This window comes from Dermacentor andersoni, chromosome 4 (genome assembly GCF_023375885.2).
Source record: "Dermacentor andersoni chromosome 4, qqDerAnde1_hic_scaffold, whole genome shotgun sequence".
NCBI lineage: Eukaryota > Metazoa > Arthropoda > Arachnida > Ixodida > Ixodidae > Dermacentor > Dermacentor andersoni.
The window spans coordinates 2,744,455-2,758,624 of record NC_092817.1 but is presented as its reverse complement, the minus strand read 5'-3'; the positions used below and the strand labels follow the sequence as shown (position 1 = coordinate 2,758,624).

General features: G+C 46.8%; 1 protein-coding gene across 2 annotated transcripts in view; it reads right to left on the bottom strand.

Moving 5' to 3' along the window:
- rept (RuvB-like helicase 2 rept) overlaps nt 1-14,170 on the bottom strand; it is a 79,782-nt gene that overhangs the window by 24,203 nt on the left and 41,409 nt on the right. For both annotated transcript variants that reach the window (XM_050182744.3, XM_050182743.2), the window contains exons 8-9: nt 4,653-4,986; nt 1,221-1,350 (exon numbers count right to left, since the gene is read on the bottom strand). In XM_050182744.3, the coding sequence (XP_050038701.1) occupies nt 1,221-1,350; nt 4,653-4,986 (464 nt within the window). The remainder of the gene's footprint in view (nt 1-1,220; nt 1,351-4,652; nt 4,987-14,170) is intronic.

The window sequence follows — 14,170 nt, the reverse complement described above, 5'->3', positions numbered from 1 at the left end:
TAGACCATAATGTATAACAACTGCCAAAAGTTTGGTCACCTTGCAACCTCTCGTCTGATTTTTCGGACGCTCCTTGAGCCAACTCGATCGAGAGCACCATGCACCGACTCTGACCGGTGCATGGCTCGACTTGCTGAACGCCATTTATGTTTTGAACGGAGCCTCCTTGCTGCCCCATGAAGTGGCGCTACTGGAAATCCCCACTCATCATCATTGTTTCTGCCTGGTTCGACAGAGTGGCTCTACAGCAGTTCCGGTTTCAGCTTAGTAAGCCATGTCAAGACAATCCAGCAGCTTATTTGTTTCTTCGCGCACGACGCTGCGAGCAGGTCACGTTTTTCGTTTGTGCGACTGGTGTCGGCACTGTGGTGTTTGCTTTGAGTGCTGTGTCAAGGTTTCGGTGATCCAACGCGGCATACGGAAACATCGCGTCAAGTGTCTAATGGCACCAATAGGGCCCACACAGACTGCACTGGGGAGTGCCGGCAAGCCGGTGCCGGGAGGCCTAATATTTGTCGCCTTCCGATGTGCTCCCTACTGACGCGGAAAATGTTCTGCCGAGACCTGTGCAGTGGTTGCATTGCGACTCCGGACACCGTCTCATTTGACAGTTTCATAGGTGCTGACAAAGCTGTACTGACATGCGCAACTCGATGACGGCGAGATCATTCGTCAGGTTTCTGCTACACCACCAGACGATGACTGCGAGTCGGAAGATGACGCACCATGCGCTACGCTGCCGTCGCATGCGGAACGTGTACAAGCAGTGACTGGGCTTTCAGCCACCTATAGTGACTGTACGACCCTCTCCGAGATTCAGGCTTATCTGATTGCGCGTAAACGGAACAGCGTGCAACGGCGCATCCACGATTTCTTCAAGCCTACTGCCGAGCCCGAATAAGTGCGTGGAAATAAAGGATTTCATTTTTTTTTCTTAATCTGCTTTTCCGGACACCTGTTTATTTAGACATTTCCGCAGTCCCCGTGAGGTCCGAATAAACGGTCGGCGACTGTAAATGAGTTTGACCATACACTGTGTTCTTGCATCCTTTTTAGACAGAGAGCTCATGCTTTTATATGTAGGTTGTTACTCACTAATTCTGTCCGCAAGAAAATCCCCCAGTTATTAGTCAGTGCTTTTTACCATCACAAGCGAAGTTTATAAGTTCGCTTGCATTCAAACCCTAGGTTTTACTACGAACACAGACTTTGTAACGCACCTTTCTTCGCTTGCAGACGAGGTGCGCTGTAGTAATCAGCTGGATGGCATATCGAAGTGTTGTTTCCATTGCAATCCTGGTTAGAACTGTCAGAGCCTCATCACTCATTTCAACATCTTCTTCTTCACATCTGTAAGGCAACGAAAAGTGGGCCATGAAAACCTTACACACTGCAAACTTGCTTTTTGTTTCCACAATCACTGACATGCAATTCACTCTTCCACACTCACTTCCACATTCACTTCTGCTGTGATTGTTGTAAACATGCAACATTGCATGAGCATTTATTGTTTGAGAAATCGAGCAAGATCCGCTATAATGTTCAAAGCTTCAGTAGCCGTTGGTTCCATGAGTAAATATGTTGTAGATTCATCCAAAAGGTGAACCATCGTATATACTTGCAGTACACATTCCAAGAACAACCAGCATGCTACCGTCGGCCATATGAAGCACTCGGGCAGCTGCTGGGGTGAGGACCTTCTTTAAACGTCTACACAGGCTAGCACTCATCATGGATACGTGGGCTTCAGAGTCGACGAGTGCTTGGACAGGTAAGCCATCTATTTTAACGCTATTACACTTCTCCTTGTGGGCATAGACAGAGGATTTGCTACAGTAGAAGGCAATGTAGCACCACCTCCGGGTTCCACAACCACAACCGAAGGTGACAGCGATGTAGCTGGTGATGGTGACGGAGGCAGCAACGACGTTGATCCCGTGTGCTCACCGTCATTCGTGGTGCGCAATAATACACTACACAATAGGAAAATTATAATGTGCATTTCAGGTTGCTCAAGCCCTACCAGCTCGACGCATGTCGGTGTCTCTTGCCGCAATGGTTCATGCCAAGTAGGCACACCGAAACTTCCCACCAAAATGATCCGCTCCAAGGTGGTGCTAACTATGCTTGGTGAAACCCCAAAAATGACAATGCACCTCTTGGGCCGATCAGGCCCTGCCAGCTTGACGCATCAGCGTCTCGTGGTGCAACGATTCACACAACGCTTTGCGTTACATAAAGGTCAACTACAGTTGAGACTTGATTTTTTTACTGACTTCAGATCGTACGTTTTCCTGGTTAGTATCATTTCTCTCACATTTTATTCCTGAACGTATGAACAAGGTTCTAATGTAATTAAATTAACAAGCATGGCAGCATGCACACAGGCACAGGCTAGCAGATCTCACTCAATGACCCCGAATACTTGCCACCGCAACACTGGTGTGATGAACAGTGCAAGCAGAGGAAAGCAAACACTTCAACACGCCTCTAAAACTCGAGATTACACATGTGACCTCCAACACTAAATGCGCTAGGAAGACAGCGTATTACCAACAAGATTATTACTGCACAGGCAGCACATGAGCCCAGCTGTGCCATATACAGCGATGGCCAGGCTAGAGAAAAGGAAATGTACATGAGCAATGCCATGCAAGAGTCATGACTGGAGCCATGCAGGGCTCAGTTTCAGTGCATCTTTAGCACCGTTTGAAAAGTGAAATTTTCTGACCAAATCAAATAACAATTATCCAGAAAAAGAAGAACAAATACTGATTTGAGTATTCTTAGTTCCTAAAACTGAGGCCCTGTTAAGCCTGTCTGGCAATAAAGGATCCCTTATTTAACATATATAACACGAAAGGCCCATTAATAACTAAATATTAAACCAACTGAAAAGCTTGGAAAGGAGAAAAAAAGGAAAGGGGATTGTGCCTGGTGAACCATGAAAATGACACTAATGAAACAAGGTCACCAGGTGCATGCAGCAGAGCGCTGATCGAAAGAGCCAAATGCAGTGGTGGAACACCCATTTCACCTTTTGGCACAGGTCCTGGCACAAGCAAAAAGCAGATTTGGCGCAGGTTGCAACGCACATATGGTTACCATATACAATGCAAATCAAAACTGATGTAGTCTATACGTTGTGGAGACGGGTATAGCGTGAGGGTTACCCCACAAGTGCGGTCAGATAAGGACACGACACTCCTTCACACCGCGATGCACAAAGGGCACTACGGCCGGGTTCGTCAATATGGAGCAGAGAAGGCACCACCGACAGATCATAAACAAACACGTGTTTAATAACTCAAGATGCAACACAGTGCGACAGTCACGGCTTGTGGGCAAATCCTCACCACAAGACCGATTGAGTACACGCGCCTGAACTGAACACAACATCGTGCAATATGCTTGTGCCATGCCATGCTCATTAGGGAGCTTTAGAATATGAGCCGCAGAGGTAAGTAGCCGCAAAAAAAAAAAAAAAAAAAAAATTGTGGCAGCGTCATGAGATGCAAATAGGGTTTTGCTTTTGCATCGGCAACATTATTCCACCAAAATAGTGCAGCGACCCAAAGTCGACACAAAAGTTTTGCCTCAACCAACGTGGCGGAACCCTTTGAAGTGGCAGCTCTCGCCATGTACCACATTTGACCTCATTCGCTAATAACATTCTAAACTATGCACCACATGCAATTCTGATCACAGTGCTCTTTTCCAAAGCCCTGCTATCACCAATAAACATAGAAAGATCTCACCTTTAATCGTAGAATGTGACATCCTCCCTCGGCAAACTGTGCAGTTACACGCAGGTTCAATGAACACCAAAATAAAGTACCAGCAAGAAAGAGGGCACAGCGGCACAACATTGTACATCCGTCACAGAAAAGTGTGCAAATGACGAACCAGATGCCGCCGGCGGGCCCATCGAATTTCTCATTATATAGGGAGACACTCTATGAACGGGTCTCTGCTTCTTTCTATGATGATGATGATGATAGGATGATGATAGGATGCTGTGGGTTTTGATTTCAGTTTTGCTAGCTGCGAAGCATCGATGGAAGGAGGGTTTCACTCTTATACATGCTTTGGTGCAGGCTCGGCAAAATTTTCCACTTAAATACCATTTTGGCATAGCTGTTCCACCACTGCAAGTGCAGTGCTGCAGCACAGACATTGTTTTGAAGTAATCAAAATGATTGGCCATACAATAAATTGTTTTGCTAAACAGAGACTTGTAGGCTGCCTAAAATGAGACATGCTTATTTATTGACTATGGCCCATAAAAAAGACTTCTCCGCAACTGCGCTTATGAACTAGCTGATCTGCACTACATGCACAATTCTCCCACTTACACAGTCCTTCTCTCCATAAAAACTGCAGCAACTGTTGTTCCTTACACAATTCTATTTAAACAAATATTTGGCAACTTGTAGTAGTGAATTCTAGAACCTAATACGAATCGAATAGAAGAGAAAAATTCTTATTCAAAATTGCAAACATTCACACCTAGTATTTTTGTGCTTGTAGAATCGGCTCATAAGCAGTGCCATTCACACCTAGCGTGTCGCTTATAGGAAATGTCTAAACTAGCTTGTTTAAACATATAGTTTACCTCCCGATTGTAGACCAATGCAATAATTATGAGTCACCTGATGCGCAGTATGTGCTTGACCTCCCGGTCCTGGTAGGGCTGTGTCGCAATGATGACCAGTCGGTCAAGGAGGTCGATGGGGATGCCATGGGGGCTCTGGTAATTGGTGCCCCGGATGCGCGTAAGACCTCGGTTGGTGGCCATCACAAGCACTGGTGCCAGGTCACTCTCCATGGCCCGATTGAGGAAAGAGAAGCACTCCATGTCCAGCATGTGCACCTCATCCACAAACAGCACACCGGGCACGATGTCAGCCTTGCCCTCCTCACGCCACTCGGCCACCTTGGCATTGATCTGCTCCCGCACCTCGGCTTTGATTTCCCCAGTGTCACCTGCACCGCCAACGAGAATGTCACCAGCAGCAATGGCAAGGTCTAGTGTTGCACCTGAATCGCTGCAACTATGTGCCGAAATCTTACGCACCCTTAGCACAGCCTGTAATGACATCACACAGGCGTCACTGCGCTGTCCATAAAGAGGGACGCAGTAAAATCACACCACTCTTAGATTGTGAGCAAAACCCGAGTACGAAAATGGGTGAAAGGTTTAAAGAAGGCTATTTGCTTAAAAATGCATCACACAGATGACAACTACAGTTAAGTCTGCGAAATTTTTAGTGACTTCTGCGTGGCATGTTTTCCTTGTTAGTACTCGATGGTGCATAAGGAGAGACCAACAAGAAACCTTTAGAAAATGTGTCCCACATTCTAACGTGGTAGTTTGCATGCGGGAAATTCTTAAGAGAGGACCTGGGGATTGACACTAACCTTTTTATCTTTATTTCAATTGTAATGAAAGTTGGCACACGTTTGTTTTTACTATAATATGAACTAGGAAAAGTATCACTCCCCTGTATCAAATAATTTAGAGTTTCAACATTTTTCTTTAGCTAATCTCATGGAAAATATAGGGAGCTTATAAAATATGCTGTAAATGCTAAGTATTCTCAGATGTATGCTACATCCTGTGACATGCATGTATTTTTCAATTTTTTGGGTAATGATGCATAGTTCACATCTGTTTTTACCTATACTTTATTTACATATATAGTAAATCCTCGTTTTACAACGAAGTGAACGGGAGGGTGAAAAAGTTCTGTACAAGTGGCAATTCAATAAAAGCGACTACCCCTTAAAAGCAAAGAAACTAGAGCTGAAATAGCATAACTCTGCAGAAGTCTGATACAGGTGTCACCCAGTGCATTTTCAATCGCAATCAAGCTATACCAGGATCGAATTTGTCAGTCGCGGTTGGCTCCTTTGCACGAGCGGCAGAAGGGAGCGAACCATGGTCAAGAATTTCAGTTCAGATTGGGATCGAATGCAATTGGAAGTGTTCTTGTGACACTGCTATAAGTGCAAGATATGCAAAGAAGCAAACCTTAATTGAGGTGAAAGAAAAATCATGAGCCATTCCACTCTGTGAAGGTGGATAACCAGCGAGGATGTGTAGCACATGACAAGGAGGTGACACAGAACTTTGAACAACGGTACATACACGTTTATTGTCTTGATCGGTGGTCATCGTGACGACAGGTACACACACACACATTTCTTTTTATACATTTGTGTTCATTCGTATTATACATTCGTTATACACATTCGTTGTATACATTCATGTTTTCATTTCGCAATATACTGGCATAAAAAGTGGCATCGGAGCCAGCTGTGGAAGATGACGAAGGCGCGAGCAGTAGCACGAGCCATTGCTGATGATGATAGTTTTTGCTTGCACACATGAAAATTTCACGGAACCCTAGTCATAAACAACTTCGCTGTAAAATGGAGGTCAGCTAGGTCCACCAGGTGTTTCTGCTGGGCGCAAGTAATGCCACGCAATATACTGAGGCAAAGAATTTGAGATCGAAATCACCACACCGACTGGCAATGGGCCAGTGCCATCAGCGCCTTTGCAGGGGGAGGGGAAGTATGGAAACGTTGGCATGAAAAGTGGCATCGGAGCCAGCTGTGGAAGATGACGACGAAGGCGCGAGCAGTAGCATGAGCCATTGCTGATGATGATAGTTTTTGCTTGCACACATGAAAATTTCATGGAACCCTAGTCAAAAACAACTTCGCTGTAAAAAGGAGGTCAGCTAGGTCCACCAGGTGTTTCTGCTGGGCGCAAGTAATGCCTGCTCTAGTTTGTTCAGGCACTGCATGAAGTCCTGGATGCCACCTGTGCATTCAACTTTGTTTCGCAGCTGATCGAGGCTCTCTTGCATCTGCGCCACTGCTGGTACATCATGAGGCTGTCCGTCCATCAGCTCTTTGTCTCCATCAGGGCCACCAAGAACCAAGTCTTCAATTTCGTCATCTGTAGCTGGGGCAACAACGGGAACATCAGCACCAGCCAACACAAATGAGTCAAAGTTGCCTTCCACGTCTTCACCTATGACTCCGTGCACAGATTTGTGGAAATCACTGGAGACCTTAAGATCATCGTCAGGCCTGCCTAAGTGCGGCCGGGAAAAGCCGGCATGTGCAAAACAGTTTGCAACTTTTAAAGCTGCCAGCTCTTCCCATAAAGGGTTTAACAAATGTATGGCACCAAGCAGGTCGATGTTGTAGCCTTTGTTGGCATCATATGCAATGAGCATGCATTGTAAAAACAGACTTGTGGTACAGCTTTCGCATGGTCTCAATAACGCCCCAATTCATAGGCTGCCATATCGTGGTTGCATTTGCTGGCAGAAACTTCAAAGGGATCGCTTTGATATTCTCAATCTTCCCATGGCTGGGACAGTTATCAACAACGAAAAGCACATGGCGATGCTTTTCCTCAAACTTTCAATCCAAGAGGTGCACATACTCGAGCTAGAGCTTCGGCTTTTGTAGTCAGTGCAGGTCCATTTCCTGATACTTGGAATTAGAGTTGCACTTTCACTTCACTGAGAAGCGCTTCTGAAAGCCATCCAGTATGACTTCCTTGTTCTCCAGTACAGTTGAAAATGTTGAACACAGTACACTTAATTGCTTTGTGATTTCACATTTTTGCCAGTTGCTCTTTTCAGTCTCATGTATCAAAAGAACTTTTTGTTATAAGGTCAGACACTTTCTCTCAGGGACTGGCAGTGCCGTTTCCAAGTGAAGACCATGAACGCACCCGCAAGGCACACGTAGTGAAGCAGTCCACTAGCCACGCATTCACAAAGCCTGCACCGGTCAATGTATGCGCGGATGCAAGCACAGAGGAAGTAATGAGTCTTGTGTTGAGCGACTTTCGGCACGCCAGGAATGCAGAGGGCGGCGCTGAGTAACATTTGTCTGTTCTGTTGCATACTTTGCACGCTACTTCTACCGTGCTGCTGATAACACGCGAGAGCAGCATGGAAGAAAAGGGTGCACGACAAAGAGGCTGAGGGTTGCTCGCTAGCTCGCGTGGCACGAAACGTGCAGAGTGCTGCCATGAGTGCACACCAGCTTGCAGTGATAACACGGAGGCACAGCATGGAGGAACATGTGGGCATGCAGGCAGTGGGATGGTGTAAATGGCAAGACAGAGTCGCTCGCTCGCCCGGTGTGGAAAGTTTTGCTCACCACCGTGAGTGTGCACATGCCTCTTGCCAGTTTGCTCTAGCAGAGCAGCTTATCGCTATGCTTCAAGTAATCTGGTTTTAACTGCATGCATTTGGGTCAGGACTGGGAGAAATTTATAATACAGCGATAATTCAAGTAAAGCAGCTTTGTTACGATGAAGGTTTATTATGCATGCAAAAGGCCGCATAATAAGTTCACAAAAGACTTTCAGACAGAAATAAGCATGTCATGGGGTACACCATTCATCAAGGAACGCAAAAACACAGCTTGAAGATAATCAAACTGATTGTTAAGATATCAGCTCCACGAGTGAGACAGATAGCATAATTGAGGTCATAGTGCTGGGGGGGTCCACATAGTGCACTGTCCATTTCGGCCACTGCTGATTGGATGTAGCTGTACGAGAGAGAAGACGAGCAGCCCTAGCCAATCAGTAGTGGCCGAAATGGACAGTCCACTAGGTGGACTTTTATACCCCCCCTGGATTCACACGGACAAGAAAGATGACAGGACGTGCACTAACTATAAACTGATTTTATTTCAGAAGAGCATGGTACTTAGACCAACAAAATGGTTACGGGGAAATTGTCGAAGCAAGCTTGATTGCAAAAGAAGGTGCTAACTGCATCAGCGACCCGCCAATTACTCTGAGCAGAAAAGAAAGTACATATATGGAAAATGATGATTTGCACATGCAATGATTTCTGCTTGTTTTGTCAATATAAGTACCATGCTCTTCTGAAATGAAATCAGTTGATAGTGCACGTCCTGCAGTCTTTCTTGTCCATGTGAATCAAGCACTATGTCCCCATTTATTGAAATGAACCAACCAGCCCAAAAATCTGCATTCCAGATAGCATAAGATATAGTTTTCAGAGAACGGCTTCAAAAGCTTTGCTTCCCTTTTTGTGCGTCCGTCAGAAAAATGGGTTTCACACTCTTGCGCAGTATTGTTCCAAGCTTTTCTTTTATGCAAAACGAACAAATAAGTTCGTTTTGAACATGCATGGAACAGTGCAAAAGGAGGGCAGTAAATGTGCATGAATTCTAATTAAGAAAACAGCTGCATTTACGAATGTCAGTGAGTGCACCGTGTACAAGTGGATGTTACAAGAGGGATCAATGGCCAAGTGCTACTTCTAAACCCTCTGCTTCAGCCATTTCCTCAACCCTTCTTCTCCTCTGTATCTCAAAATATCGTTACAGAAGGATGAAGGAAGAGAGAAAGAAGAAGATCGCGGGACGCTGGCTGCTGCATGTTGTTGGTGGTCAGCCATCTTAACTACTCCGACTCATTTTGTATATATATTGTAAATACAATCTTCTATACTCCCTACATCCCCGTAACATATTGGTCAGAGGTGCGGGGTACCATGGCTGGAAACGGAGCTCCGCAGTCGACATCGCATCACCGTCCGCACCATGAATGACGGTAAGCACTCGAAATCGACGTCGTTGCCGCCTCCTACGTCACCATCGCATGCTATGTCGCTGTCACCTTTGGTTGCTGTTGTGCAACCCAAGGATCCTAGAACTTTCTGCGGGACCGATGGCACCAACGTTGACGTCTGTGGCCATGTACGAATGCGTGAGTGGAATCAACAGATGAGACCCTACGGTTATGCTAGCTAACCTGTTGTTCTACCTAAGAAGCACGGCAAAGGTGTGGTACGAAAACCACGAAGCAGCTAACCAGCTGGGACCAATGCAAACAGAAATTGACAGACTGGTTTGGCAAACCAGCCGGCTGTAAAATTGTCGCACAGGAGGAACTGGCCTCCTGTGCCCAATCCTCCAAGGAGTCCTATGTCTCGTACATCCAGGACGTGCTGGCACTTTGTCGTAAAGCCGATCACGACATGACAGAAGCTGAGAAGGTCGGGCACGTGCTCAAGGGAATTGCTGCCGACGCGTTTAATCTGCTCATGTGCAAAAGCTCCTCTACAGTTGATGCTATCGTTAAAAAGTGCCGACAATTCGAGCAGGCCAAAAGCTGACACGTCTTGCAACCATTCGCCAGGCTTCACAATACTGCTGCAACGTCGACGTGTGAAGATCAACCCACACAGCAGCATGCGTCACCATCAGAGGACATGGTGCGAATTGTTGGACGTGAAGTGGATGCGATGGCGCCCGCAGCTTTCTGTTCGCATAGCCCTGATGCTACCACTTTTTCAGTTCCCCTCGTACAAGCCGTCGTTCGCCAGGAACTTCAGAACATTGATTTACATTCTGTCTGTGCTGTCGCCAAACCCAGAGCTAACGAACGTCCTTCTTTTATTTTCGCTCCACCCCGATGCTTCTCTTTACGTTATCGCAACCCGATTAAGGGGGGACATGGGGATCAACTATGGAAAAACGACCCAAAAATCACTTTTTAGAAAGTCGCAGATTTCGAATCTTTGACCCTTTTTCTATAAGTTTTCCAGGTATTTCCACTGAAAACGACTGCTAAGTACCATAAATAAATATATACATCAGGCAATACAGCGAAAATTTCGTGAAAATCGGTGGAAAAGTCGCTGTTTTCGAGCGCCCCTAGCTACGGAACGGCAGTACGCGGCGCGGCCATGCTGGTACCGTTGAAAAGCGCGCCTCTTCGCCTTTTGACACCCCTCTTTCATTTCCTGATAGAGAGAAGAGCGAGCATAAAACATAAAAAGTCTGAAGGCCGCGGAGCTGCTTGTTACGGCCGCCGATTGGCTTGCTCCGTCACGTGCGTTCTATGAGCCGCCCCAGTGGCCGGGTCTGGAAGCAAGCTGCTGCGGCGTCTGCTTCTCCCGTTTCGTCGCGTGCTGGCTGCTGCCCCTTTCTTTACATGTTGGATATTCGAGGTACGCCGCCGCTTCATCGCTTTATTCGGATTTGAGTTTTCTATTTCATTTTGCGGTTTCGAGCATGACTGGGCGGACGTGGACGACGAAATACGCGACGAAGCACCGCTTCGGCAGCCGCAAGCGCAAGCCGCCGAACATCCGAAGGATAAGTAGTCCTAGCAGAGATGTGTCCGCGCGCTAGCTTGCAAGAGGGACTGTCGACGCATTGCCGGGCAGTTCGCAGGCTGTTGCAGCCTTGAGCTCCAGTGGTGATGATACCGAACTAATAACGGCATTTTCCGATGCTTCCGGGCCTGCGACGTCCCGTAAATACTCCGCGACGTACCCCGATTGTGCCACCGCCGTCACCGAGATGAACGACGAAAGTGCAGTCCAAGCGCGTGCGTCTGCCGGCCGTGAAGATGAACCGTGCATCAGCAATGGTCGCACCATACAGTCGCATTTTGAGTCACAATTCATCTTGTCGGAGGAGTTGAATATGACCGCCGCCACTGTCCACGCGTCACTTGGTTCTGTGCCGGCAACCGAACGGAAGATAGGGTTTATGGCGGGAGGAGCATGCTCGGTGGCGACGGACTCAAGCGAGTCGAGCGGCTGAGAAAGATGCCTTGAGCAAGAAGAGGGCACAAAAAGCACATGAAAGCAAGCATAAAAGATCCAATAAGCCAAGAGATCAACCTGACACCTGCACCTACAAGGCCAGTGGTTTCTACTCGAATAAACATGGCTTAAAACTTCGAACACCTTTTTCTCAAAACTTTTTTTCTACCACCAAGGTCAACTTGCAAAGCCAATATCTCAGCCACCGTTATGAATGTTTTTACACTGTATGTTTTGTTACACTCATTGTGCACCACTGCACACAGTGACATGTGTTGTTTTCAGACTAGTTGCTTCAATAATTTGTTATCTTTTGTTTTCACAGTCGAGATTTTCATGCAACTGAAGTAGCTACCAAACAATGAGAATATAAAAAAATTCTGTTATGTTAAAAAAATTACAGGAATGTCACTGTGTGGAGGATACATATAGAAGTGCTATCAATGTTTGCTTGAACTCCTAGCATCAATATACAGGTGTGCAGGCATTTTGCAAAAATGAAAGCAGAAAAATTTTGTAAACAGAAAAGTACTTCAGATATTGCAGCCATATTTTCACAGCTTTGTTTATGTGATATTATTACCATCTGTGCAAAATTTCATCAAAATCAGCTGGTAAATAAAAAAGTTAGCTTTGATCCCCATGTCCCCCCTTAAGTGGTGAGCTGCAGATTACCAGCCGATATGTTTCACCTGTAGCCACATTGGTCATGTCGCCCGATACTTTTGCATCATGTGTCCCTCAAGGCCTCGCACACTGACCAACCTGAGCCGTTTTGATGGAAATGCCCGCACTGTTTCACCCACCGCCGATTCTAACAGCGCCGACAATTCTGCTAGGAACACGTGGTACAGTAGCTCACCATCGCGGCGCGGACACCATTCTTGTTCACCGCAAACGCGGCGCCCATCTTCCTGTTCGCCGCAGCCACGTCGCCTTTCATCCCTTGTGGCGTTTGGCAGCACTCTTTTGAATAACTAAGAAATGCTACCTCGGAGGTGGTGCTGGATTGCCTACTACTGCAACAAATCCCCTTTCTGTCCACAAAGAGAAGCGTAAGTGATGTTAAAATAGACGACGTACCTGTCCAAGCACTCGTCGACACTGGAGCCCACGTCTCTGTGTTGAGTGCTAGCCTACGTAGACGTTTAAAGAAGGTCCTCACCCCAGCAGCTACCAGAGTGCTTCGCGTGGCCGATGGCTGCGTACTGGTTGTTCTTGGAATGCGTACTGCACGTTTAATGATAGCCAGCCACCCTACTTCTGTTCTCTTTGCTGTGATTGACAACTGTCCTCATGACGTTATCCTTGGATTGGCCTTTTTATCCAATCATTCTGCTCTCATCGACTGCACGACCGGCGTTCTTCAGTTGGAACTGCCTCAACTCGCCGATGCTCCGAGCACCGCCCCACCGCACTTGTGCTCGCTTCATGATGTGCGTCTGTCACCCAAGGCATTTACTTACGTCACTTTGACCGCCCAGCCACAGGTTTCTGACGGTGAATATGTGCTTCGCCCCATCATCGACGTGCTTTTGAGCTGAAATGTTGCTATTCCGCATACGTCGGTCACGATTACTAACAATGACGTCGTTCTACCGCATCTGAATTTCAGCCTGTGCCCTCGTGATTCCGGCTGGCATGTTCTTGGCCAGTGTTTCTAGTGGTTCCGAATTTGACAGTGACAGTCTGAATGCTGAGAGTGGCTTATTAGCGCCAATTGCAGCTCACAGCTCTGGTTCCTTAACGGATGACTTCGCGAAAATAATTGCACCTGACCTCACCTCTGCACAGGCCATGGACATACGTCTCCTGCTTGAATCGTACAGTGACATCTTTGATTTCAGTGAGAGGCCTTTAGGACAAACATCTGTTGTTCACCACCGTATAAACACCGGAGACACAAATCCTATTCGTCAGCATCCCTATCGTGTATCGCATGCTGAACGTCAAGTCATCCAATCAGAAGTGGACAAAATGCTCCGCTAGGGGTTCACCGAGCCATCAGCCAGTCCTTGGGCTTTGCCTGTCGTCCCAGTGAAAAAGAAAGATGGCACCTGGCGTTCTTCCGTCGATTATCGCCACTTAAACAGGATCACGCGAAAAGACGTCTACCCACTAGCACGCATCGATGACTCCTCAGACTGCTTGTACGAAGCTAAATACTTCTCGTTCATTGATCTTTGATCCAGCTACTGGCAGGTTTCAGTTGATGAACTGGACCGAAAAAAGATGGCCTTCATCACGTCAGATGGCTTTTATCAGTTCAAAGTCATGCCCTTTGGCCTATGCAATGCTCCTGCGACATTCAAACGTATGATGGTCTCTTTTCTGCGAGGCTACAAATGGACCACCTGTCTCTGTTACCTTGACGACGTTATTGTTTTTCTCTCACGTTCGGCAGCCATCTTACCCGACTCGCTGCCATTCTTGCGGTCTTCCGAAAAGACGGCCTCCAACTGAATTCCACAAAGTGTCAATTCGGGCGCCGTCAGATTATCGTGTTGGGACACCTCGTTGATGCATTCGGTGTCCAACCA